The sequence below is a fragment of the Staurois parvus genome, unplaced genomic scaffold, assembly GCF_062004578.1.
Source record: "Staurois parvus isolate SC_StPar_1 unplaced genomic scaffold, SC_StPar_1.0 ptg000176l, whole genome shotgun sequence".
Lineage (NCBI taxonomy): Eukaryota > Metazoa > Chordata > Amphibia > Anura > Ranidae > Staurois > Staurois parvus.
In genome coordinates this window covers 575346-602389 of record NW_028317972.1, presented here as the reverse complement: position 1 = coordinate 602389, position 27044 = coordinate 575346, and the positions used below count along the sequence as shown (strand labels likewise).

The 27044-nt window shown below is 42.2% G+C and overlaps 1 protein-coding gene across 1 annotated transcript in view; it reads left to right on the top strand.

Moving 5' to 3' along the window:
* The window catches only part of CCDC187 (coiled-coil domain containing 187), a 141798-nt gene extending 114754 nt beyond the window's left edge, over positions 1-27044 (top strand). The window contains 7 exon segments of the mRNA XM_089677075.1: positions 418-551; positions 10936-11063; positions 14242-14327; positions 14958-15031; positions 20288-22525; positions 23871-23954; positions 27007-27044. Of these exon segments, the coding sequence (XP_089533201.1) occupies positions 418-551; positions 10936-11063; positions 14242-14327; positions 14958-15031; positions 20288-22525; positions 23871-23954; positions 27007-27044 (2782 nt within the window).

The following is a 27044-nucleotide window of genomic DNA, read 5'->3' as shown; positions in this document are numbered from 1 at the left end:
AGCATGAAAGCCAGGAAACCTTTTCTTTAAGCTCAACTCCATCTAGAATGTTTTTTTTTTCAGTGCTGAATAGAGTGGAGATATGTTAGAACCTGTACTGGGTTTTATTGCTGTCAGTAGCTCCAGTGGAAATATTTCACCTCACTGTGTTTGCCAGTGACATCTCTTTGACACCAGAACAGGAACTCTGAAACATGTACATGGCAAAAAGAAGCTACTTTTCTCAGGTGTAAAAAAGCTGCTAATTTTCATATTACCATATCTCCGATAGCTAGGACATTTAAACACAATTACATTTAGAGATCTTAAAGGCTTCCTTGGTGCAACAGCCTACAGAAAGTTCTAATCATCAGTTTTTATTTCAGAAAGGAAAAGTGGTCTTTATTTCAGATGAAATTTTGTATTTGATTTCCATAGGATACAAAATGTTAAACGCAACCCAACAACAGATGGTCCAGACATCCACCATACTATTCCTGTACTTCCAAAAGACAATGAGACCAGGCATACGCAAGAACAGCAGATGATATATACTCTTTCAACAAAACAAGGTAATGAACTGTTATAAAAACAGGAGTTTAGCAATCCCTTCTAAATTAAAATATGAAGAATATGGCATCAGCAATTTAAGCCGTTTCATAAACAGAAATGTCTCAGTCTGAAAAATAGGCATTTTCTGAATGCAGCAGGCCTGTGTGCAAGATCATAAATTGGGGACCCCATGAAGCTACAACAAGGGAGAGTCATGCAACCTGCCAGTCAACTACACGTGTACTTTTTTTTTTTTAAATTACCATCAGCAAAAAAAGATGTGTGCACAGCATTCCATGCTGAATGATGGGTGTGGCCAGGTTGTGCAATCAGTGGGATGGTCTTAAAGGGGCATAGATAAATGAAACTCTAAAAGAATCAGTACAGCACTTAGCACATTCATTTATAAAGCATGAAACTCTTCCATTATATGCTTTTCAGTCTACCTTACAGAATATAGCCAGTTACTACTTAGCAACCAGCAATTACTGCGACAATAAATACTTTGGTCAGAAGTATTTGTGGTCAGAAGTATTCCTGGTCAGTGGCTGGCTGGTGCAATAACTATCTATTAATCTACGATAAATAGTGTAACTCTCCTCAAAACAATCCTGTGCAAAATTAGATGAAATTAATTACCTCATACTGTATATAAAAACACACACAAAAAGATACTTAAAACAAACTCAGAAAGTACTTGTGAAAGTGAAATCCAATAGCATAAAGTCATTCTACAAAGTATAATGTGCAAATTCAGATCAATATCAACTCTTGTGTGCTTAAAATAAAGAATTTCAAGCTTCATAAAGTCCCAAAGTGCTAGTTGTGAATCACAAAACAAGTGCAGGTATCTCATAAAAATCACCCAATGTCAAAAGCTATCCCTCTTTCTCAGCGTGTCCAGCTTCATTCACCCAGGTACACTACCAGATGTGTCCTTGCCTATTAAGGTTCACCCCAGTGTTAACTGGAAGTCATAAATAGCATTATATCACAGTCTCCAACAATCTCCTTCCACATCTGGATGCACTCCAATGAAACGCTCAGGAACTTATATGCTGATAATAAAAATACAGATAAACGCTATAGTGTCAATGAGTGGTTAATAAAACTAAGCTTCTAAAACTGCATTCGCATTGATATGAAAGGTGAGTACATGAGAACAGCCACGGACAGTGTCAGTCTGTCATTATTTGTATGTTATTTGTGTCTTTGTTTAAGCCAAATGTCTAAACACAGTGCTGGAATATATGGATGCTAAAGTGCTAATTCCACAAATGCAGAGTTGCGGAAGAAAGGCTCCACTCACTGATATTGCTTCTAATATCAAATATTTGAATAAAGCCATCCAGCACCTTTCCAGAAGCTGAGCCACATTCCGATGGTTACTTGAATACACTGGCGTATCATCCATGTGTGCAATGTGTGTAGTGCATATGGGCCCTGAGGAAGGGGGCCCACTGTGCCCTGACACACAGTGTACACATGATGGAGCTGCTGCTGCTGCTCCATCTGTGCTCTATAATACCCCCTCTGCTCTTATGTGTCCCCCTGCAGCACCGATCCCCTGCAGCTGCCAGCTTCTCCTCATCTTCCCTCTCGCCGGCTTCAAGTGCTGCAAGGGAGCCACAGAGGATTTCCCTCTGAAAGTAGAATCCCCCCCACTGCTCCAACCACCCTTGTATTGCACCTCCCCCATCACTGATCCCCTGCGCCCCCTCCCTGTTGCTGGCCAGTTTCATCCTCTCCTGCCAGTTATATCTGCTGCTGGGGCTGGATATCAGTGAAGTCCCCTCCTGAATGAACACAGTGAGCGAGATTGTGAATGAATAGAAGACTTTTTGAGAGTCTCTTTGAGAGGAACCTCCACGTCACATGAATTTTAATGTCATCCCAGTCTTAATCCGCAGGGTTCAATATTGAGTTGGCTCACCCTTTGTAGCTATAACAGCTTCAACTCTTCTGGGAAGGCTGTTCACAAGGTTTAGGAGTGTAAGGGACCACCCGGCGGTACCACTAGCACTCCACTGATCGGATGTTCCCAGCGCACGGAGTCTAAGCCCCAGAGTACTTGTTCACCAGGGCCCCTGATGGTGGGGATGGACTTGGAGTACCCCAGGACCAGGTCGTGACTACTGAGGACACCCGTCAGTGATAGGGGTATTCGCCAGGGGCTCCCACGGGAGAGAGCCAGGTATGAGGAGGTCTGGAGACCCTGTTGAGAGGGACGGATGGATGGATGGCTGAGCAGGTGCAGGGTCATACAAGCCGGGTCGGTAACTATGGGGACGGTGTGGTACAGAGCAGCGGGCAAAGAATAGTCGGGTCACACGCCAGGTCAGCAACAGCAGGTCAGATCCAATAGGGGGCATTCAGGAGAGAGGTCAGGCAAGCAAGGGTCAAGAACAGGAGAAAACAGCAAGGTCAGGGCACAATCCGGGTCAGCAACTTACTACAACAGGTTCACAGGATACAAGGAGACCAAAAGGCACTGAATGACAGCTCAGGGCCGTTTAAATATCCCGCCCTGCGCTGTCATTGGTGCCAGGCGCGCGCCCGTGGTCACTACTGCGCATGCGCGGACCTGATTGCCGCGGTCGGCTAAGTCCCGGCGCTCGCGTACAGGGAGGTGTACTGCTCCTGCGCCGAGCCCAGCGGCGCGGCGATCTCCGACATTGCCCCCCCCCCACGGGCAACCTCCGGATGCCCACCCGATCTCTCCACCACGAGTGATCATGAAGAAACTCCCGGACTAGTCTAGGTGCGTGGACATTATGAGCCGGTTCCCAGGAATTGTCCTCAGGACCATAGCCCTTCCACTTAATTAGGAATTGGGTCTGCCCCCCCCTTCTTCGGCACTTAAGGATCGTTTCCACCTCAAATTCCTCTTGTCCTTCGACCGTTATGGCCTCTGGGGGTCTGGATTCTCGTTCTGGGAAGGCATCTGGGATCACTGGCTTCAGCAGGGATACATGGAAGACTGGATGAATTCTGAACGTGTCCGGAAGGATAAGCTCATATGCCACTTCGTTGACCATCCGCTTTACCTGAAAAGGCCCCACAAATTTAGGTCCCAATTTTTTCGAGGGACAAAGCATCTTTAAGTTGGTTGTGTCCAACCACACCTTCTGCCCAGGCCGCAACGCCAAATCCCCTCTTCGTTTCTTGTTAAACTCCTTCTTATTGTCCTCTTGGGCCCGAGCGATGGCTTCCTGGAGTAATTTGTTATTGACGGAGAAGAAGGTCAATGCATCCTGCGTTGCTGGAACTGGGCATTCAGAGACCAAATCAGGGAGAAAGACAGGGTGAAACCCATAATTCGAAAAGAATGGAGACTGCCCCGTTGCCGAATGGCTTGCGTTGTTATAAGCGAACTCCGCCAGGGGTAAGAGTGACAACCAATCATCCTGCAGGAAAGACGTGTAGCAACGCAAGTATTGCTCCAGGGTCTGGTTCGTCCTCTCGGTCTGACCGTTGGTCTGAGGGTGGAACGCAGAGGAGAGGGACAACTTGATGTCCAGGGCCTTGCACAGAGCCCTCCAAAACTTAGATGTAAACTGGACCCCTCGATCAGAGACGATGTCCTCAGGTACTCCATGAAGTCTAACGATCTCCCGGATAAATATTCGCGCCGTCTCGGCTGCTGACGGAGTCTTCCTTAGTGGCACGAAGTGAGCCATTTTGGATAGGCGATCAATGACCACCAGAATTGCTGTGTGGTCTTGCGACGGTGGGAGCTCGACTATGAAGTCCATCGCGATCTTCTGCCAAGGCCGTTCGGGAATCGGCAAAGGTCGCAACAGCCCCCAGGCTTTGCTCCTCGATGGTTTGCTCTTCTGGCAGATGGTACAGGATCTCACGTAGCGCTTGCAATCCTTAGCCATGTTTGGCCTCCAAAACGAGCGCCGGAGAAGCTCCAGAGTCTTGACTGGGCCAAAGTGACCTGCCAGCGGGTGATCGTGGCAATGCCCCAAAACCAGGGTCCGGACTTCCTCAGGTACCACGATAGAATCTTCCTTCCACAGGAGTCCCCCTTTGTTCTGGAGGGATACCCCAACTGGGGTTGGTGTGGCCGTAGATGCTTCTATTAACTTGGAGCGAAGGTCCGTCTGGAGCGCCAAGAAGTTCCCTGAAGACAAGATAGTGTCGGGTACCAGTTCTTCTTCGGAGTCCTCAAACATACGAGATAGCGCGTTGGGCTTCGTATTTTTAGATCCGGGCCTGTAAGTAATGTGAAAATTAAATCTGGAAAAGAACAGGGCCCATCTTGCCTGCCGTGGGCGTAGACGCTTGGCAGTCCTCAGATATTCCAGATTCTTGTGGTCTGTGAAAATCAATATGGGGTGTGAGGCGCCTTCCAGCAGGTACCTCCATTCTTCTAGCGCTGCTTTGATAGCCAGCAGCTCTCGATCCCCGATATCGTAATTCTTCTCCGCTGAGGTGAGTTTCCTCAAGAAGAATGCTACGGGATGGAGTAACTCTTTGGTGCCTTTCCGCTGAGACAGGATGGATCCTACCGCATTCTGAATGAATGACAGCTCAGGGCCGTTTAAATATCCCGCCCTGCGCTGTCATTGGTGCCAGGCGCGCGCCCGTGGTCACTACTGCGCATGCGCGAACCTGATTGCCACGGTCGGCCAAGTCCCGGCGCTCGCGTACAGGGAGGTGTACTGCGCTTGCGCCGAGCCCAGCGGCGCGGCGATCTCCGACAAGGAGTGTGTCTATGGGAATGTTTGACCATTCTTCCAGAAGCGCATTTGTGAGGTCAGGCACTGATGTTGGATGAGAAGGCCTGGCTCGCACTCTCCACACTAATTCATCCCAAAGGTGTTCTATCAATTTGAGGTCAGGACTCTGTGCAGCTCAGTCAAGTTCCTCCACACCAAACTTGTTCATCCATGTCTTTATAGACCTTCCTTTGTGCACTGGTGCGCAGTCATGTTGGAACAAGAAGGGGCCATCCCCAAATCCCAAAGTTGGGAGCATGAAATTGTCCAAAATGTCTTGGTATGCTGACGCCTTATTTCCCTTCACTGAAACTAGTGGACCAAGCCCAAACCCGAAAAAACAACCTCAAGCCATAATCCCCCCTCCATCAAACTTTACACTTGGCACAATGCAGTCAGGCAAGTACCGTTCTCCTGGCAACCACCAAGACCAGACACGTCCATCGGATTGCTAGACAGAGAAGCCTGATTCATCACCCCAGAGAACCACTCTAGAGTCCAGTGGCGGCGTGCTTTACACCACTGCATTCAACGCTTTGCATTGCACTTGGTAATGTAAGGCTTGGATGCAGCTGATCGGCCATGGAAACTTATTTAATGAAGCTCTCTATGCACTGTTGTTGTGCTAATCTGAAGGTCACATGTAGTTTGGAGGTCTTTAGCTATTGACTCTGCAGACAGTTGGTGACTGAGCTCCTGAGAGCGGCCCATTCTTTCACAAATGTTTGTAGAAGCAGTCTGCATGCCTAGCTGCTTGATTTTATATACCTGTTGCCATGGAAGTGATTGGAACACCTGAATCCAATGATTTAGAGGGGTGTCCCAATACTTTTGGCAATATAGTGTATATAAAGTGGGGAAATAATTATTTGATCCCCTGCAGATTTTGTAAGTTTGCCTACCTACAAAGAAATAAAAGGTATATAATTTTTATCATAGGTGTACTTTAAATGACAGAGATAGATTATCAACCAAAAGTCCAGAAAAAATACACATGATACAAATGTTATAAACTGAGTTGCAGTTCAGTGATTAAAATAAGTAATTGATTCCCTACCAACCAACAATAATTCTGGCTCCCACAGACTGGCTATGTGCTCATGTGGTACACAGATTAGTCCTGTCAATTTAAGAACGTGCGGATTTTCTCTGACTTGCTCCAGTCGCAGGATAACTCTTGGTAAAACTTTTATTTCTGTTTTTATTCCCTTTTATTTTATAGTCAATAGCCAATTGTGTGTCTTCTTGTATTTTCTGTATTATTTGTAACTCTTTATACTTTGTACATATTTTATGCACTGCCCACTTTTGGGATATTAAATCATAAAATTAATAAGTAACTTCTGGGTACTTAAGCTCGGGCTCATATCTCCGGAGAGATTGTATTGTATTGCAGTGTCTTTATATGCTCGGTCAAGTTAATTGCCAATCTGTATGCAATTGCACTGCGTGTTGGCAGATTGCATGCAGATTGTAAAGGTAACAGATCTGCCAGACGGAGATCTGTGTGTGTGTGGTGGCTCAGCAGGCCAGTCTGCGGATAAAACTGTTGGGTGCTGGCAAGCTACCATTTGTTGGGTGTCTGGTGTGAGGGTGTGTGGACAGTGGAAGAGTGATTAACACTGGGGTTCTAGCTGGTAGGATAACTGGAGGAATCCTAGAAGGGTGTGCCGATTGCTAGGCTGCTCCTCAACCCTTAGTGTGCTCCAGATTGTATATAAGATTCGTATCCGCCGCTGTGTGTGGTCAGCCAGCTGGATTGGAGTGGAGTCTGCCTCTAGTGGTGGCCAGAGGTAGTGCGGGCTGTGAAAGTTTATCATGGCCGGTCTTATATACATATATATTCAGATTAAGTCCCCCTTATTCCCTCTTACCCCAAGTCACGGGCCGACGTGCACGCCTCGGTTAGCTAGTCGCTGTGGGCGTGTGCGTGTGGGTTGGATCCGTGACAATAACATTTGTATTGTGGTTTTTTTCTGGATTTTTGGTTTGATTTTTTTCTGTGTCTATCATTTAAAATATTCTTATGATAAAAATTATAGACCTTTTTTGTAAGTGGGCAAACTTACAAAATCTGCAGGCGGTCAAATAATTATTTTCCCCACTGTGTGTGTGTGTGTGTGTGTATATATATATATATATATATATATATATATATATACAGTTGTGCTCAAAGGTTTGCATACCGTGGCAGAAATTGTGGCATTGATATTGAAAATATAACTGATCATGCCAAAAAATGCTCTCTTGCTGAAGAATGATGATCATATGAAGCAGTTTATTATCAAATAGTTGTTTGGCTCCTTTTTAAATCATAATGATAACAGAAATCACTCAAATGGCCATGATCAAAAGTTTACATACCCTGGAATGTTTGGCCTTGGTACAGACACACAAGGTGACACACAGGTTAAAATGCCAATTAGAGGTTAATGTCCCACATCTGTGGCTTTTTAAATTGCAATTAGAGTCAATGTATAAATAGTCAATGAGTTTGTTAGATCTTACGTGGAAGCACTAACTAGGCTAGATACTGAGACATGGGGATCAGAAAAGAACTGTCAAAAGTCCTGCGTAACAAGGCAATGGAACTTTATAAAGATGGAAAAGGACATAAAAAGATGCCCAAGTACTGACCCCCCTCAGTACAGACACCCCCCAGTACACACCTCTTTCTTCCAGCAAAACCCCTCAATACAAACCCCCAGAAACTGATTCCCTTTGTACAGACACCCCCTTACCTCACTACCCACACCCCCCCCCCCCCCTCCCCAAGATGATTGATTGACTTGTGCACAACCAGCCTGCCCATACATGGATTGAAATTCTACTGGTCTCTGCTGAACCAGCCAACTTTCAATCCATGTATGGCCGTCTTAAGAGGAGTCAGGGTCTCTATCCACAAACTAGTCAATGGTGACTGTAAAAAGGGTAACAGCTTATTTAAGAGTATACATGGTCACAATTTAAAGAATATGTAATCCCAGCATTTCATTTTCTTGATATGTGCCTGCTGTACTATGTACTTGTATGAAACAGTATCCTGTTCTCTTTGTATAGCTTCCTTTTGTGTGCAATCCCTGGTGTTCCTGCTAGCCCCTCTGCTTTCCTATTAAAAACTGACTACATTGACAGTTCTCTAGCTGTGCTTAGAACTCAGCCTACTCTTCTCCAATGGTCAGACCTCTGCTGACCCCCCCCCCCCCCGTGTAGTCATTCACTGGGAAGTTCAGTGTGCTGCTTTTTCTCCTCCCCCAGCTCTATGAGCATTTTATGCAACTGAGAACAGAAGGTTTGTGATCACTTATATAAAAGGAAAAAAAAGGTGTTTATACATTTTTTTTTATATCTATACACAAGCAGCTTGCTTGGGTTGTTTTGCAATGTGAGGGTTTACATATACTTTAAGACTGGAGGAAAGGAGATTTAAACTGGAATTATGAAGAAGGATTATTACAGTTAAAGCAGCAAAAATATTGAACTACCTTCCTCAAATAGTAGTATTTGCTGGAAATATTGACAGATGCAAAAAAATTTCTAGATGTCTTTCCAATGAACACAACATACAGGGATATTTATACTCTTAGAAAACTAACTGATGCACACATAGGTTGCACTGTATGGTCCTGTGTCTTTTTCCAAATGTATTCTATATATTTTATGTATCTATATGTAACTATGTAACCAGTGTGATCCAGAAAGTGCTGTAACGGTGTCTAAGTGAAAATCATGTTCACTAGTTAATGGGGAAGCATAACATGACTATGCATACTGTATTGGGAATTGTGTAAAAGAGTTGCCCTGGGGTTTGGAGCTTTATGAGCACTTTGGAATTAAACTGGAGATGTCTGTTATATACAGTAGATCTGTTGTCAGTTTACCATGTGTGAAGCTAGCACAAGTATAATTTATTTCTATTCCATACCAAAGGAATCGCAAAAGTTTTGCATTAGTTGTCCAAAAAATGGTTGTTTCTTTGTTCTTCCATGAGCCATAAAAAAGCAAGACCGACTATTAAATCCTATGACCATTTCACGTGTACATGATCAAGGAAGCTACAAGTGCCAGATTTGCTGTTTTATGGATTGGGAACTACAAATAAAGTTCCATTAGGTGAAAGTACTGTATTTAAATAAGTAGTGCAAGAGTTTTGTGATTCCAATGGAATGGAACAGTGTTAAGACTATGCCCTGCTAGGGCACCATGGAAGAGATCAGAAAAACAGATCCTTCATAACATACTTAAATGAGCAATTCCATGTGTGTGCAGCTTGTTTTTATTGTTCTTTTTTTGGAGACTTTTAATATACAGAGATAGTGGCATTACCTTTTGTCACAATCTGTGTAGCCTCCCTCTCATGCTTCAGTTTGGGTGTATGGACCTGTAGTGAGCTGACAGAGAGGGTGGTTCACTAACTGTATTTCTGCAGTTTAAAACCTAGTACACACTAATTTTTTTTCTTTCAATTCAACCCACTGAGCTGAATGGAAAAAAAAGGGAATGCTGTATTAAGTGATGTTAATGCAACATCTTTCTCCCCCCTTCCCTCTAGAACACACTAATCAGCCAATGATCGGATTCTGGTTTTCCTTAGACTGGCTTCTGTCACACTGTGTGTACCCAGTTTTAGGGCCTTTCAGAAAAAAGGATACTGACAAACTGAGGGACTTATCTAGCAAGAGAAAATCGGACACATTCGTACCGTGCGTACAGCTGTCCTTCAGAAAGAAGCCAGTCTAAGGACAGCTTTTGTTGAAAGGACATGCTGGAAAACCAGCATCCGATCAGCGCTTGCAGACAATGGCTGATTAGTGTGTTCTGATGGGGAAGAGTGGGGAGAGTCCCCCTGTCAGAACCCAAAGGCACAGCGAGAGAGATCGCTGCACTAATATTGCTTAGTTAGGACAGTGATCACTGTCCACAGGGTTGATCGTAAAAAAACTTAAAGTGTGTCCTAGGCTTTAGAATGGCAAAACTGTAAAAGCCATTTAGTGAGTAGAAGACCCCCTTCCCCTTTCCCCATTCCCCCATCTTCCTGAGCTGCACCCATGTGCAGAAGGAGCCTGAATTCTTTCTGAAAAAGCTGTACAGCCCTTCGCAGGGCAACACAGTAAAGAGTAAAGATCTTGGGAGCAGAATGAGGGTATTTTGGGAGATAGCTGCCGCATGAGAAGAGGATGGAGTAACAAGTAAAGGACAATGACTTCTCGAAAAAGAGAAGTTCTCCTTTAATGTTCAACTCAATCGTACTTCAGAAAGATTTTATTTAGAACTAATGAAAGTACATAAGTTGCCATAATAGTAAGGTTTGCTGAAAAGAACAGGACATTATTATTTGTCATTGGTAAAATCCAATCTTTTAAGTTGTTTAAGAAGAACAATTTTCTTGTTATTTGTTTAAACATATTTGCTGCACCATTCTGGATCTCAGCTCCACACTTTTTGATTGGATAGAAATTCAGACCCTAAACCAATCAGCGTCAGAAAGTGAGGATGCTGAAATAGATGTGGATGGCTGACTATTCAACCACATAAATCAGAGTTCAGAATACAGTTATAATGATTCATGTTTTTATCAGAGGATTTATCACCAGCACTATTGCATGGATAAAAATATTAACCTGCATGACTCTGTGGAGCTGAGCGAGGTGGTAATAATGTACATTATGCATTACAGATAGAGGAGATGAGAGCAATTCTTTATCAGCAAAGAGCGAGCCAGTGACGGGATCGCTCCAGAGCCCTCTTACTAATCTGTGTCAGGAGTTTCTGATGTCGAGGGAGGATCTTGGCAATCATTCACAGGTAACGTGGCAAACGCCAACCACTGCTTTGCATTTATTCTGTGTAGCTATTATGCATTCATATGCATATTAATAAATCCTTGCAGATATGCAGATAGTTCCGTTTAAAATGTAAAGCTGTTTTAGAAACACCCCCAACTGTAAAAGGTGATAGTAATCAGAGATCTTAATAAACTCTTGTGTCTTGTAGTTGACAGAACAAATTGGTTGTGGTATTCTTCCATATTATTATAGAAATGTATATGGGATACAGGAGGTACTCTGAGTCTCTTGTGTTTTTCCAGATGGGTATTTTTAAGGGTCTGCCCAGCCATAAGTAATATTTCAGTTTTAGATAGTCTGATGGGTTTAGCCACCTGCTGCCTTCCTATACATCTTGAGGACTTAATCTCTGTTATAACTTATCTAAGAGCTTTACTAATCCAGGTAAAACAGAATATCTTCACACCTCCCAGTCTATGAATTAGAAATCCAACTAGGACAGTGGGGTCCCTTTGGGATAGTCATGTCTTAAATCCTGTATACAAAAGTGCGTAAACTACCATAAGTGTTTGGTCTATAAAGTGTATATTGAGCTGAATTGTTTTTAAGCCCTGGTAAAAAAAAAATCCCCTCCAATAAACATAATCACATTCTAAATAAATGGACCCTAGCACATAGGCCACATACTGTGTGCATGTGTTGTAGCACAAATTCACAAATGTTTTTTTGCAATTCCTTGTAGCATATGTGCATTTCCATTCATTCTCAAAGCCAACCAGTGCTCTTACACAGCTAACACTAACACACTTGCCCATCAATACACCACTAATCATGCAATAGAGAACATGTGCTTATTCTTGCGGAGCACTGGAAAATCAAATAAGGCAGGTACATTTCTTTCCCCATGAATGCATATCATAGCTTGTGAATTGGCCCTTTGTAAAAATAACTCTAAACTGAACTTAACTCTTTCACTCCTCTTGTCAAGCCATTAAGCATTATAAGAGCACTATTGTGTCAATAATTTTCATACTGAAATGTTCTTAAAAAATACTTAAAATGTGTACTATGTGCTAGGTTTACATTTTTGGACTGAAAATCTGTTAAATGTTGGTCAGCACAGCAGCTTGTGCCAAGAAGTAGTATTTTAAAGTGGTTGTAAAATCCACTTTTAATGTTTTACCTACAGGTAGGCCTATAATAAAGCTTACTTGTAGGTACTGTAAATATCTCCTAAACGTGCACCGTTTCAGAAATATCTACTTGTGTAGCAGCCAGCCCATTAAGTCTGAAGGAACGGCGTACCTGTGCCATTCCTTCAGAGCTGTGCTCCGTAAACAGTGAGTCCCATGCGCATGCGTTAGAGTGATGTCATTGCGGCTCAGCCATTCACAGAACTGGAGCCTGCAAACCCAGAAGGAAGACCAGGTGAAAATGGAAGCCCTGTTGGTGGTGACAGCACGCCACTGGAGGGCTTCATTTACAGGGACGTTTCACATAATGTGCTAGTATGCATACTAACACATTATAACTTTGCCTTGCAGGGGAAAAGTTTTTGTTGTTTTTTTCAGATTACTACCGGTTTAAGTGCTGGCTGTGCGAACAGAAGAACTACAGTATTTGTCCCCTGTAGATTCCTTTTGTAAAATGTCAGATTAAAGTGTTACTAAACACAGAACCCCGCATTCACTATATCTGGTCTCTAACAGTACAAATAACGGAAATGCAATTATTTTAGTAAATATAAACTTCTAAATACCTTTTCACATCAGCAGTTAGAGCTGTCTTGTGACTTCTATCAGTGTCCAGCAGAGCACTAGTTAAAGCTTGTAGGAGGAGTTTTCTCTAGCAGGATGTAGAACCCCTGACCTCTGTCTGAGCAGTGCTGATTGGCCCTGTGCTGATCACATGCACTCTTCCACAAAAAAAACAAACCTCAAAGACCTACACACCAAACTGAGCATGTTTAGTATCTCCACATCAATATGTCTTATCAGACAAAAGGGGTGCACTGGAAGAAGGGGAGGATCAGAGAAGACAGGATCAAACATCCTTTTTACACAATGCAGAGGATTCCCCCTTAGGTTCCACAGAGTATAAAAAGCATGCTTTACTGCATATACAGACTTATTTTACTGTTGTGGGTTTAGTAACACTTTAACCATCCCAGTTTATCTGGAAAGATGAGTTGGCAATTGAAAAATTTACACAGCTTATTTTGCTGGTAACATTTACAGCCGTATTGGCCAAGTGTGTGCATGTTTACAGTGCCTTGAAAAAGTAGTTATACCCCTTGAAATTTTCCACATTTTGTCATGTTACAACCAAAGTTTTAAATGTATTGTATTGGGATTTTATGTGATAGACCGACACAAAGTGGCACATAATTGTGAAGCGGAAGGAATATGATAAATGGTTTTCAAAATATTTTTACAAATCCCTATAAAATATATTTACATTTTTGGTTGTAACATTACAAAATGTGGAAAATTTCAAGGGGTACGAATACTTTTTTAAGGCGCTGTAGATCCTGTGCAGGCAACCAAGTCACTGTCCTTATTTGAAATGGACAATAATGACTGTTAAGCTGTCCATAGATGGTTGGCATCTCAGTTGGTTCAGCAAGGACCAGCCGAGATTCGAACATGTATGGGCAAGCTGAATGTACCCAAGTTGATCGATCGATCAACTTGGGTCCAACCAGCCTGTCGGATTAAAATGAGATTATTGCTAGCGACTATTATAGCCACTAGCAGTAATCACTGTGTTCTCCCGCAGGTGGGATTCCCCCATCAACACTGCCTGACAAGGGGGCATCTGCAGCATTCCCATTGTCAACTTAACAATCTTTTACTAATTGACCCAGTCATGATTATTATACAGGATTTATATAGAGCCAACAGTTTGCGCAGCGCTTTACAAAATGAAGGTAGACATAACAGTTACAATACAATTTGGTACAAGAGGAAACAGAGGGCCCTGCTCGTTAGAGCTTACAATCTAGGAGGATCAGGGATTGTCTACACATGTTAATTATTATTTATATGCAGTGAAGCTGCTAAATAAAAAGGAGCAGGGTAATATCTGCAAGAATCTTATCCAATAGTGCTTCATTTTGCCTCTTCCAATTGCAATGCCTATCTGTCATCTGTATATCTATCTCCTACAATTCTACTGAAGCTATGTGTTTGAATTAGGAAAAGAGGAAATCTGCTAAAGAAGATAGCCTGGACTTATGTGTTGGTATACAAAAAACACACATTGTTCCTGAAAAAGAAAAAAGGTACTTATACTTGCTACATTGCAAAATTCGTTCAAGATAATATTAACAATGTATTGCCTTAGGAATTCCACTAAACCCTGTGTGAATTCAACTGGCCGTATAACATAACTCTATTCTTATTTTATGTATAGTGTCCCCCATGCCACTCTAGCTACTAAACACATTCTGGCTGTGCTGGAAAAAAAATATGAAATGATACAATGGAGAATGTGGAGAATGCACTGACTCTGCTTAAGCTGTACTATCAGTCAGCATGATGGAGTGGTTGGTGGGGGCACAGACATATAGTTTTTTAAGGTATTGAGTACTAGGTTAGCTCTTCTTGGTCTTCTGTCACAAGCAAAGAATGTGAAAGTGCTAACTGGTTATAATCACTAGTTTCAACACATATGTATTTAAAAAAAAAGATTTTTGTTTTATTGGATCGAAGTTGCTTAAAGTGAGAGGCATGTAGCTTCATGCTGTTATTTGATTACCACCAAAAACTCTTTAAATGTTACTTTCAAGAGAGAAAATAGAAAAGGATATAAATGAAAAGGGGAAAAACATTAGGGAACAAAAAGTTTCCACTATGTGTACTGTATGTATTTTACAATGTTTTGATTTTTACCTTTCCATTTTCATATAAAGAGAAAATATGAATTTTCAAGGACATGAAATGATGAAAAAATCAGAAAACACCGACACCTTGGAAAAAGAACAGAGTAAGAGAACACTGAAATTACATGTGCAAAGTTGTGAAGGTTTTATTTTAAAATTGAAATTGGAAAATTAACATATACTTGTTAAAAAGAAAGTTAGAAAAGTGTTATACCTAAACTTAGCAGTTGTTGCCACTGAACATACCAAAATGTTACCACTTAATGTTCTGAGGTCATTGATGTCTAGATGTCAGGCCAATTTTAGCAGCAACAACATGTGTTGGTTACCTTGAAGTGGACCTGAATTTAAAAATGGAAGATTTGCTATGTTACCTTAGTAGTACCCTAAAAAAATTTACCCTTTGGTCTTAAATGTCTCCTGAAAAATAACAGAGCATTTCCTGGTATGTGAGTGTGCCTATGGACTCCTCTACAGCATTGCTGCCTCTGACTGCTAGCCTTTGAAAATTTGCTGCTCTGTTCTCCTTGCTGGAGACTCTGATATGAGGATGCAAAATCCTGCCTCTACCAACATGGCCACTTTAACGCAGAGACAGAATGCAGAACAAGGCATGATAAGTCTGTAGCGCAGTGGTTCTCAACCTTTCTAATGCCGCGACCCCTTAATACAGTTCCTCATGTTGTGGTGACCCCCAACCATAAAATTATTTTCGTTGCTACTTCATAACTGTAATTTTGCAGTGGGAGGACTAGCGCCCCATCACTGATGTCAGTGGGATGAATAGTGCCCCATCGTTGGTGTCAGTGGGAGGAATAGTGTCCCATCGTTGGTATCAGTGGGAGGAATAGTGCCCCATCATTGGTATCAGTGGGAGGAATAGTGCCCCATCATTGGTATCAGTGGGAGGAATAGTGCCCCATCATTGGCATTAGTGGGAGGAATAGTGCCCCATCATTGGTATCAGTGGGAGGAATAGTGCCCCATCATTGGTGTCAGTGGAAGGAATAGTGCCCCATCATTGGTGTCAGTGGGAGGAATAGTGCCCCATCATTGGTGTCAGTGGGAGGAATAGTGCTCCATCATTGGTGTCAGTGGGAGGAATAGTGCCCCATCATTGGTGTCAGTGGGGGGAAGAGTGCCCCATCATTGGTGTCAGTGGGAGGAATAGTGCCCCATCATTGGTGTCAGTGGGAGGAATAGTGCCCCATCATTGGCGTCAGTGGGGGGAATAGTGCCCCATCATTGGCATCAGTGGGAGGAATAGTGCCCCATCATTGGTATCAGTGGGAGGAATAGTGCCCCATCATTGGCGTCAGTGGGAGGAATAGTGTACAATCATTGGTGTCAGTGGGAGGAATAGTGCCCCATCATTGGTATCACTGGGAGGAATAATGCCCCATCATTAGTATCAGTGGGAGGAATAGTGCCCCATCATTGGTGTCAGTGGGAGGAATAGTGCCCCATCGTTGGTGTCAGTGGGAGGAATAATGCCCCATCATTAGTATCAGTGACACCAATGATGCGGCACTATTCCTCCCACTGACACCAATGACACTTGCTGACCCCTGTTGCAGTATGGTGCTGCTGCAGCCAGCATATGTGGTTGCAGCAGCACCTCTGCACTGCACACTTACCGGCTTTTCCCTCACTCGATTTTCGCGGGTCCGCTCGGCTCCGCCTCCTCGCCCGTGATTGGCCGCCTGTGTACCTTTCCTGAGCTACAGTTCTGGCGGCCAATCACCGGTGAGGAGGCGGAGCCGAGCGGCAGGAGTGAGGGAGTGGCCGGAGTGACGGAAGGAGCAGCGCTTCCTGGATGGATCATCGTGGGAGCCAGGTAAGATACAGCAGCCCTCTGCCCACCCCTGTGGCTTTAGAAGCAGCGCCCCCTGCTAGACATCTGCAGACGTTGACTCGAGTATAAGCCGAGGGGGCCGTTTTTCAGCACAAAAAATGTGCTGAAAAACTCGGCTTATACTCGAGTATATACGGTAATGAATTTAACAACAGGTGCACTAGATGAGCAACAATGAGATGACCCCCAAAACACGAATGGTTTTACAAATGGAGTCCACTGACATTTTTTTCCCTAATCATCTTTTTCTGACTATTTTTCACTAGTTTTGCATTTGGCTAGGGTCAGTGTTACTACTGGTAGCATGAGGCAATATCTGGACCCTACACAAGTTGCACAGGCAGTTCAACTCCTCCAGGATGTCACATCAATATGTGCCATTGCCAGAAGGTATGTTGTGTCTCCCAGCACCGTTGCAAGAGCATGGAGGAGATTCCAGGAAACAGGCAGTTACTCTAGAAGAGCTGGACAGGGTCGTGGAAGGTCTTTAACTCACCAGCAAGACTGGTATCTGTTCCTTTGTGCAAGGACAAATAGGATGAGCACAGCCAGAGCTCCACAAAATGACCTCCAACAGGCCACTAATGTGAATGTCTCTGACCAAACAATCTGAAACAGACTTTGAGGGTGGCCTGAGGGCCCGATGTGCTCTAGTGGGCCCTGTGCTCACTGCCTGGCACCATAGAGCTCGATTAGCATTTGCCATTGAACACCAGATAAAATCAAAATAAAAAGAACCTCACGAGCAATAAATGTGCTATACCGATGAAAAATACTACTGAAAGCTGCTCACACTAGCCAAAATACTCATATCATGTGCGTAAATTCAAACTATAAAAATACAGTGCAGCGCTTCCTTACAATAAATGTGAACCTAAAACAAGATTTCAAAATAAAAACTAAAGTCTGTGGTGAACATTTATCAATAAGCGTGACCATGCATCAATTGAAAAAAAGTCTCTAAATGGTGATTTCTTCAACTTGAATGGATCTCAAAACATTTCATATCTTCATACATCTAAATCCTCCACCATAAGTCACCAGATGTGCCCTCACCTGGAGTATCTGATCTCACATTATGTCTGGTCAAAAAACGCATGTGTCCCTTGACAATTGGAAGGTCCGTCACTGGCGCACTGTGCTTTTCACAGATGAGAGCAGGTTCACCCTGAGCACATATGACAGACATGAAGGGGTCTGGAGAAGCCGTGGAGAACGTCATGCTGCCTGTAACATCATTCAACATGACCATTTTGGTGGTGGGTCAGTGATAATCTGGGGAGGCATATCCATGGAGGGACGCACAGACAATGGCACCCTGACTGCCATTAGGTATCGGGATGAAATCCTTGGACACATTGTCAAACCCTACACTGTTACAGTGGGTCCTGGGTTCCTCCTGGTACATGACAATGTCCGGCCTCATGTGGCAAGAGTATGCAGGCAGTTCCTGGAGGATGAAGGAATTGATACCATTGAATGGCCCCCACGCTCGCCTGACCTAAATCCAATAGAACACCTCTGGGATATCATGTTTCGGTTCATCCATTGCCGCCAGGTTGCACCTCAGACTGTCCAGGAGCTTAATGATGCCCTGGTCCAGATCTGGGAGGAAATACCCCAGGACACCATTCATCGTATCATTAGGAGCATGCCCAGGGGTGGACTGACCATGTGGAAACTCGGGCACTGCCCAAGGGCCCGAGGTCAGTAGGGGGCCCCATGAGATGCCCCTGGTACCTTTTTCATAGCTTTTTTGAGTTTGGGCAAGGACACAGGGGCCCCATGATCCCCTATTGCCCGGGGGCCCCATGAGTTGTCAGTCCGCCCCTGAACATGCCCCAATGTTGTCAGGCATGCATGCAAGAGGGGGCCATACAAACTACTGAATACCATTCTGAGTTGCAGCAATTAAATTTCAGCAAAATGGACTAGCCTACCGCATAATTTATTCACTTTGATTTTTGGGGTGTTTTTGAATTCATTTCTCTGTAGGTTGATCACTTTCATTTCCATCAAACACTGGGGCATCCTTACATTCCAGTCCATATCAGTATAGATATCCAGCATGATATTTTTCTACATTGAGATCTGATGTGTTTTTAAAGTGTTCTTTTAATTTGTTTTAGCAGTATATATATATATATATTTATTTATTTTAAATACATTTTTTTTATTAGTGCAATTCTATCTGACTGATGAACTATTAAAGCTGAAATCCAAGAATTATCTTTTTTTAAACTTGAATTGGTCTAGCTTGGTTACATCTAATGCTTCATATCTTACATTCAGATGCAGAAATTCAATGTAGTAGCTTATTCTATAAATAGTTAAGACCAGTCTCCTCCATGTGCTCCTTGAGCAGCTTGCTGTTTGTATACTGGGCACAGGGGGTTACTCACTCTGAACCTCCACCATTTGTAGAAAATTTTGTGTTTTTGTAAAAAAAAACAAAAACATGGTGTTCTCTGATTGGGTGAGACGAAAATCATGACATTATCTACTCCTCCTATCTGCCTCTCACTAAAGTAGTTTAAAAACCCACAAGCAAAAGTTCAATATATTGCAACTTACAAATCCTTAAATGTGGTAGTTGCATGTATTTTCTTTTTTAGGCTTTTTTTTGTATTATATTCACCTTTTGACAGCAGCACTGTCAATTATGGGTGAGGGTAGTGTTAGATTTACTAGCAGATTTAAATAGACTTGACTAAAAAAATTAGTGGAAGCCAGTGGAGGGATTGACAGAGAGGAGCAGCAGACACTGAATGGCTGAATGGTTTGTAAAGTGGATGAGCCTGGCTGCATCATTCATGATGGATTGAAAGGGGAAGAGCCTGTGTAAAGATAATCCAGTGAGAAGGGAGTTGCAGAATTTAAGGCGAGAGATGACCTGGGAGTGAACTAAGAGCCTTGTGGTGTCAATGGTTAGGAAGAGGCGTATCTTGGAGATTTTGCGTAGGTCGAGGTGGCAAGCTTTGGACAGTGATTGGATGTGGGGCCGAAAGGATAGTCCAGAGTCCAGGATTACACGTTGGCATGCAGGGATGGGTTGACAGTTGTGCCATCAATCTTGACAGAGAAATCAGGGATGAGGCACATGTGGGAGGAAATATTATGAGCTCGGTTTAGGACTGATTGAGTTTGAGGAAGTGGTGTGACATCTAGGCTGATATGTCTGTTAATAAACCAGTGATATGTGAGGAGACTGAAGGAGTGAGCTGAGGGGTAGAGAGATACATTTGAGTGGCGTCAGCGTAGAGATGGTATTGGAAGCTATGGAGAATAGGAGAGGTGCAAGAACAGAACCTTGGTGGACCCCCAAGAGAAAGGAAGAGGATGAATAAAAGATGCATAAATATTCAAACTCTAGTTGGGAACTAAGGTCAAAGAGTTATATGACAAAGGAAATGATCTACCTGTAATATGAATAAGTTTTGGGTGGGCAAGGGGAACTATACAAAAAATGCAGTTTATAATATAATTTCTAATGTTGCCATTTCAGATCTCAATGTGATAACTGCAGACAAAGGAACCAAAGAAGATACTAAACTAGTGTCTGAAATTAGGATTGACAGGAAACTGAAACCTTCGAAATCAAATATTCCATTACAGGCACAGAAAACTGGCACTCCTCTGTCGTCTTTTGCAGAATTTCATAAAGTTTCTGCTAAACTCATTAACATCTCGGAAAGTTCTGTCTCTGTATCAGATCAGGGGCAGGATGGTCAGGACACAGAGAGTGGAGATTCAGATGTGTTTGACATAGAATGTACTCTTAACCCTACTGAAGGAAGGCACAATTGTGATGAAGAGTCGGTTGCTCAGCCATTTGACCCAAACCTTGGCCAAAGTGACAAAAATAATCTCATTAGGTCTGCTTTTCACAATGATAAATCTGTAGAAGAAATTTCAAACCCTCCCTCTTTTCGTAAAGGATCTCTGCATTCCGAAATTGGGGTAACTTTGGTTATGAAAGAGACAAAAACCCAAAAAGCACCTTTGGCATCTGAATCTTTTCCAACATCTGAAGATGTGACAGAGTCAGATTCAAAAACATATGGCATAGAAAATTTACTTGAAAATCAGGATGACACCACAGTCAAAGTTACAGACCTACAGAAATCGACATCAATGAGTCCAGAAAACATTAGTAATGTGGCAGGGATGGGTTTATCTGACACTAAAGACTGGACAAGAATGACGGAAATGAATGCGAAACAATCATTTACAGAAAATGTAATCTTCGGGAAAATTGAGACAGCACCATTTTATGCTACAACCTCGAAAGATTTATTTCAGATTAAAAGCTTTCCACATCCTAGTGAGGGAGAAGTGATATTCATCACAGATGAAGTCCTACAGCCTATTGAAGATACCTTGTCAGAAATCTTTTCTCCAGTTGATGAAAAGCTTTCTTACGGAAGTGAAGACTTGTACTCTGCAAAACAGGATCAGAGCGAGGAGCTGCCTTCTCTCCCTAGAGACACAGATTCAATTAAAAGTGATGATGTTGACACAGAGGACTTCCCTACTCCACCAGAAGAAATAGTCTTCTCTGGAACAGAAAGTTTGCAGAGTAGTCCAGAAGCTAGCCTAATTGAAGAAATCAATTTACTATATGATAATTTATTAATAGAAGATGCTCTTGTTCCAACATCTGAGTCAGTTTACGAATTGCCCAATGATGAAAACTTTGAAAACCCACCAGCAGAGCCTGAAGATCAAAGGAAATTACATAATGTTGTGGGGCATCGTGCACCGTTCTTAACTTTATCGAAGGCAGAAGATGATCTGCATGACCCTTTGTTCACCTTTGAGATTGGCGATAGGGTATTAGTGAAATTTTCCAAGCCAGGTACTCTGAAATATAAAGGATCAATGACTTTCAGGGATGGTTATTGGGCTGGAGTAGCTTTGGATAAGGCTGAAGGAGACACTGATGGAACTTTTGAAGGAATAAGGTATTTTGATTGCCCTGTGCAGTGTGGTGTTTTTGTAAGCCCTGGGCAACTCTCACATCTACTGTTTGATGATCAAACAAGTTTAGGCACACCCACAGATGACAATAATGCTTCGGGTGGGGGTCCATCTCCAAGAAATTTCAGGCCTCAGTATCAAGCAGGTTTAGATACAATGCATAAGGGACAAAATAAAGATGATAAAAAAGAACAAACATTTGAAAAGAACATAAACCAAACTAGGTCATGTTGTATAAAGCCAACAGAGGCAAGCATTGATAGAAACAATACTGATACCTGTGGCATATACCCAAATGGTGTCAAAACAAAGCTTTTGAATGAAGACAGGGACCCTGGAGAGGCCTTGAAAATACGTCTCTTCTGTGCAGTTGACACTGACAAAATAATACTGCCATGCCTTCTTCAAGAGAAACAACAAACGTTGGTTCTAAAGTTTACACACAATCTTTTCAACAGAGTTTTGTCTGATGTATTTGAAACATTTGCTAAAATTACCCAGCACAAATTCAACAAGGACAATGTAAAGCAACATAGAAAAAAAGCAGAGGAAAGCAGAGATAAATATGCTTTGTTTCATAACAAAACACAAGACAAGCTGCAATCACTTACTACAAATGGGAGAGCGGAATGTGGATATGTGGAAAGCATAGCTCATACAGTAGTAATGGAGATTATAAAAGAATGGATGGAAAAATATAACAAAATAATAAAGAAGAAAGGAAAGAATTATTTTTGCCCTATGGACGATTCAATACCTACAGGTATGCATATCATGTAAAACATGTAAAAACTGCTGTTTCTGTTTTTTATTGGTAGGCATATTAAAGATGGTCATACACTGAGTGAATTTCATCCAGTTGCTAATGAACTGGATGAATTTCAATCAGTGGGTGGCCCTGTCCGCACCACTCATCCTGAAATCCTTCAATTAAAAAAAGAATGAGCAATACAATACAATACAATACAATAACCATAGTGGGAGATCCGTCCATCTGTGCTGTTTAGCATAGATGGATGAACCTGTTAGATTTCTGTTGTTCAGCTTGCAGACTGTACAAAAGAAATCTATGGGTGTATTTCCTGCTTACGTCCTATACCTGCCCCTCATGACTCTTTGTATGAACTATCATGGTAAAGGTGGGAGGGTTTTGCAGTACTGTGATTTTGGTATATACTGTATATGTGCATTTTGTAAAGATTTCTCATAGGTCAGAGCAGGGTTTTTCAACCAGGGTTCCATAGAATCCTAGGGTTCCTCCACAGGTTGCTAGGGGTTCCTTGAGCAATGAGCAATTTCTGCTTCTCAGATAAGTTCCTGTGCATAAGCAGGATAGGCATCATCCCATGCTATCCAATGAAGACCGCATTTGAAATAGAAGTGTTCCTTTTGCTGTTGGCTGCCTTCTTCCTTTAAATCTTCAGTCCTCTCTTCCTCCCCATACTTCCACTGCAGTAATCTTAGTAATCTTCTAATGCTGTGGGGGTTAAAGCAGTAGTAAACCTTCTAAAAAAAAATGTTATTAAATACTTACCTTAAAACAAAGCCTTTCAGTGGTGTGCTCTCACCGCTGACAGGGCTTCCATCTTCACCCGATCTTCCTTCCATGCTTGCGGGCTCTGGCCGTCTGACTGCATGCACGCACGGCACAGAGCTCTGAAGGAACGGCATACTCATGCTGTCACGTCACCAGCTGCTGATAGCTGGAATATCTCCTAAACAGTGCATGTTTAGGAGATATTCATTTTACCTACAGGTAAGCTTTATTATAAGCTTACCTGTAGGTACAAGTCAGCATAGAGAGTTTACTACCACTTTAACACAGGCCGTTACACCTGTCATAGGCACTCATTAAGAGTGGCAACTATGCCTGCCCTTTCCACCCTCCCTCCTCCATTCATAGACGCTGTTCTATAGCTTCCAGCAATGAAAAGTATTCTATGAATAGAGAACAGTTGGATAAATGAAAGGCCCACCTCCTCCATTCATAGAATCTTTTTCAGTGCAGGAAGCTATAGTACAACTTTATGCATGAGAAGTGGGCAGGAAGGGTGGGCATAGTTGACACTCCTAATATGTGCCTATTTGACTCTTATTCACCCCTGCAGCTTTGGATAATTACGGTTGCAGGTGTATACAAGGCAGAAGACTGCAGATTTACACAAAGAGCAGCTACCAGCTTCTCAGTCAATGTGAGTACCATCCCTTGTTCTGATTTGATTATAAAAAAAAATTAACAAAACTTAAAGTGTTTGTAAACCTCAGACATGAAAAATTAACAAAGCACATTTCACTATAAAGTGTAATAATCTGAATCCAAAGCACAAAGTGTGGCTTCTCTCTGATCTTTCCACTGTATTATCTGCATGAGTCACCTCTGACAGGTTTCCCAACACAACAGCTTAGAGGGAGGCAACCTGCCACCCTCCACAGCTGGTGATTCACAAAGCCTAAGTACAATGCCTTGAAAAATTATTCATACCCCTTGAACTTTTAGACATTTTGTCATGTTACAACCAAAAACATAAATGTATTTTATTGGGATTTTATGTGATAGACCAACACAAAGTGGCACATAATTGTGAAGTGGAAGGAAAATAATAAATAGTTTTTAAAATTTTTTACAAATAAATATCTGAAAAGTGTGGCGTGTATTTGTATTCAGCCCCCCTGAGTCAATACTTTGTAGAACCACCTTTCTCAGCAATTACAGCTGCAAGTCTTTTTTTTTTATTTTGCCAGCTTTGGACATCTAGAGAGTAAAAGTTTGGCCCATTCTTCTTTGCAAAATAGCTCAAGTTCTGTCAGATTGGATGGAGAGTGTCTGTGAACAGCAATTTTCAAGTCTTGCCACAGATTCTCAATTGGATTTAGGTCTGGACTTTGACTGGGACATTTTAACACATGAATATGCTTTGATCTAAACCATTCCATTGTAGCTCTGGCTGTATGTTTATGGTTGTTGTCCTGCTGGAAAGTGAACCTCCACCCCAGTCTCATATCTTTTGCAGACTTTAACAGGTTTTATTCTAGAATTGCCCAGTATTTGGCTCCACCCATCTTCCCTTCAACTCTGACCAGCTTCCCTGTCCCTGCTGAAGAAAAGCATCCCCACAACATGATGCTACCACCACCATGTTTCATGGTGGGGATGGCATGTTCAGGGCCATGTGCAGTGTTAGTTATACATGGCGTTTTACTGTTAGGCCAAAAAATTAAATTTTAGTATCATCTGACCAGAGCACCTTCTTCCACGTTTGTTGTGTACCCCACATGGCATCTCACAAACTGCAAACGGAACTTCTTATGGCTTTCATTCAACAATGGCTTTCTTTTTGCCACTGTTCCATAAAGGCCAGATTTGTGGAGTGCACGACTAATAGTTGTCCTGTGGACAGATTTTCCCACCTGAGTTACCATGGGCCTCTTGGCTGCTTCTCTGATTAATGCTCTCCTTGCCTGGCCTGTCAGTTTAGGTGGACGGCCATGTCTTGGTAGGTTTGCAGTGCTCATACTTTTACTATTTGCGGATGATGGATTGAACAGCGCTCCGTGAGATGTTCAAAGCTTGGCATATTTTTTTATAACCTAAACCTGCTTTAAACTTCTCCACAACTTTATCCCTGACCTGTCTGTTGTGTTCCTTGGCTTTCATGATGCTGTTTGTTAATTAATGTTCTCTAACAAACTTCTGAGGGCTTCAGAGAACAGCTGTATTTATAATTACATTAAATTACACACAGATGGACTCTATTTACTAATTAGGTGACTTCTGAAGGCAATTGGTTCCACTAGATTTTAGTTAGGGGTATCAGAGTAAAGGGGGCTGAATACAAATGCACGTCACACTTTTCAGATATTTATTTGTAAAAAAATGTGAAAACCATTTATCGTTTTCCTTCCACTTCACAATTATGTGCCCCTTTTTGTTGGTCTATCACATAAAATCCCAATAAAATACATTTATGTTTTTGGTTATAACATAACAAAATGTGGAAAATTTCAAGGCACTGTATTTTACTATAAGCCTATAAGTCTGTGTAGATGAGTGGGGGTGTCCCTTTCTTCCAGTCAGTTATCAGGGAACTCTGTTATCTATGCACTGCAGTGTGTGTGAGACATCAGATCCCTGTCCCCTTCTGCTAGAGCTGAGAAAAAAATCCTTTGTTCTGTGTGTTTTTAGAACAAACTACAGGAGAAATTGCCACAGATAAATAGGTACAACTCATGTAGGAGGATTTGTTTAATCTTTGTGTATCACCTAAGGCTAGTCACTTCACTGGGTATATGTAAGGGTTTACAACCACATTAGCTTTACAAATGTGTGTATATCATCAGTCCATTGCTGCAGCTGTGTCCACTGTTTTTTAGCTCTTCATAACAGCCAGCAGGGGGAATCATACATCAACTGTCTGCCGATTGCAAAGGTGAAAGAACACATCTGGTTACCCTATAGATGTGTATGTTTCCCAGGAGAAAGCTGGCTACTGCATGGTGTAGACTTGTTTTATTACATTCTCATACCTGCTTCTGGAATAGTAACCAAGTAACTGATTACTACAGCACAGCAAAAGTCCAGTGCCAGCAGGGAGGAACATGGTCATCTAAAGAGATGCCAGGGTTATGTTCTTTCACAAAGTCAGAATCACTTAAACTCTCTGCTGTCAGTGCATCTGAATGTGTGACGAGATATTAAGTGAGCAGAATGAATTGCAGACATAGGCATAAAGGAATGGATGCAGACGGTGATCTCTGGAATCACTCTAAGCTCTTCATGAGGACTTTATATGCACAGAATTTTAAAGAAACAGGATAAAACAATTAGGTATTGAAACTTGAAACATATATGTAACTTTTGTTTTTTTTTTACTTTGGTGTAACAGAACTTGCCATCTGGATCTACTCTTTAAGGCTACATTCACACTTGAACTAAACATCTTTGGTCCGTTTTAGCTGAACATTTCTACAGGTATTTGTGAGTGTTTTGGCTTGAGCTTTTATTTATCTATTTATTATTTGTACCATTTTCAGGCTTTCCCATTGAAGTGTATTGGGGACAGAAATGCTTGAAGCTTGCAGCTCAGAAGCTCATGTAGTTTTTTGAGCCATAAGCTTCAAGCTACACTATGCTCATATGTGAACAGGCACAATTAAAGTGGTAGTAAACTCTTTTTTATTTTTACCTACAGGTAAGCTGTGGCCTAACATGTTCAATTTTTCTACTTTTATTTTTTATGTACACAGGCTTCTGCATCCTGAGAGATCTGAATATTTTCCAGTAA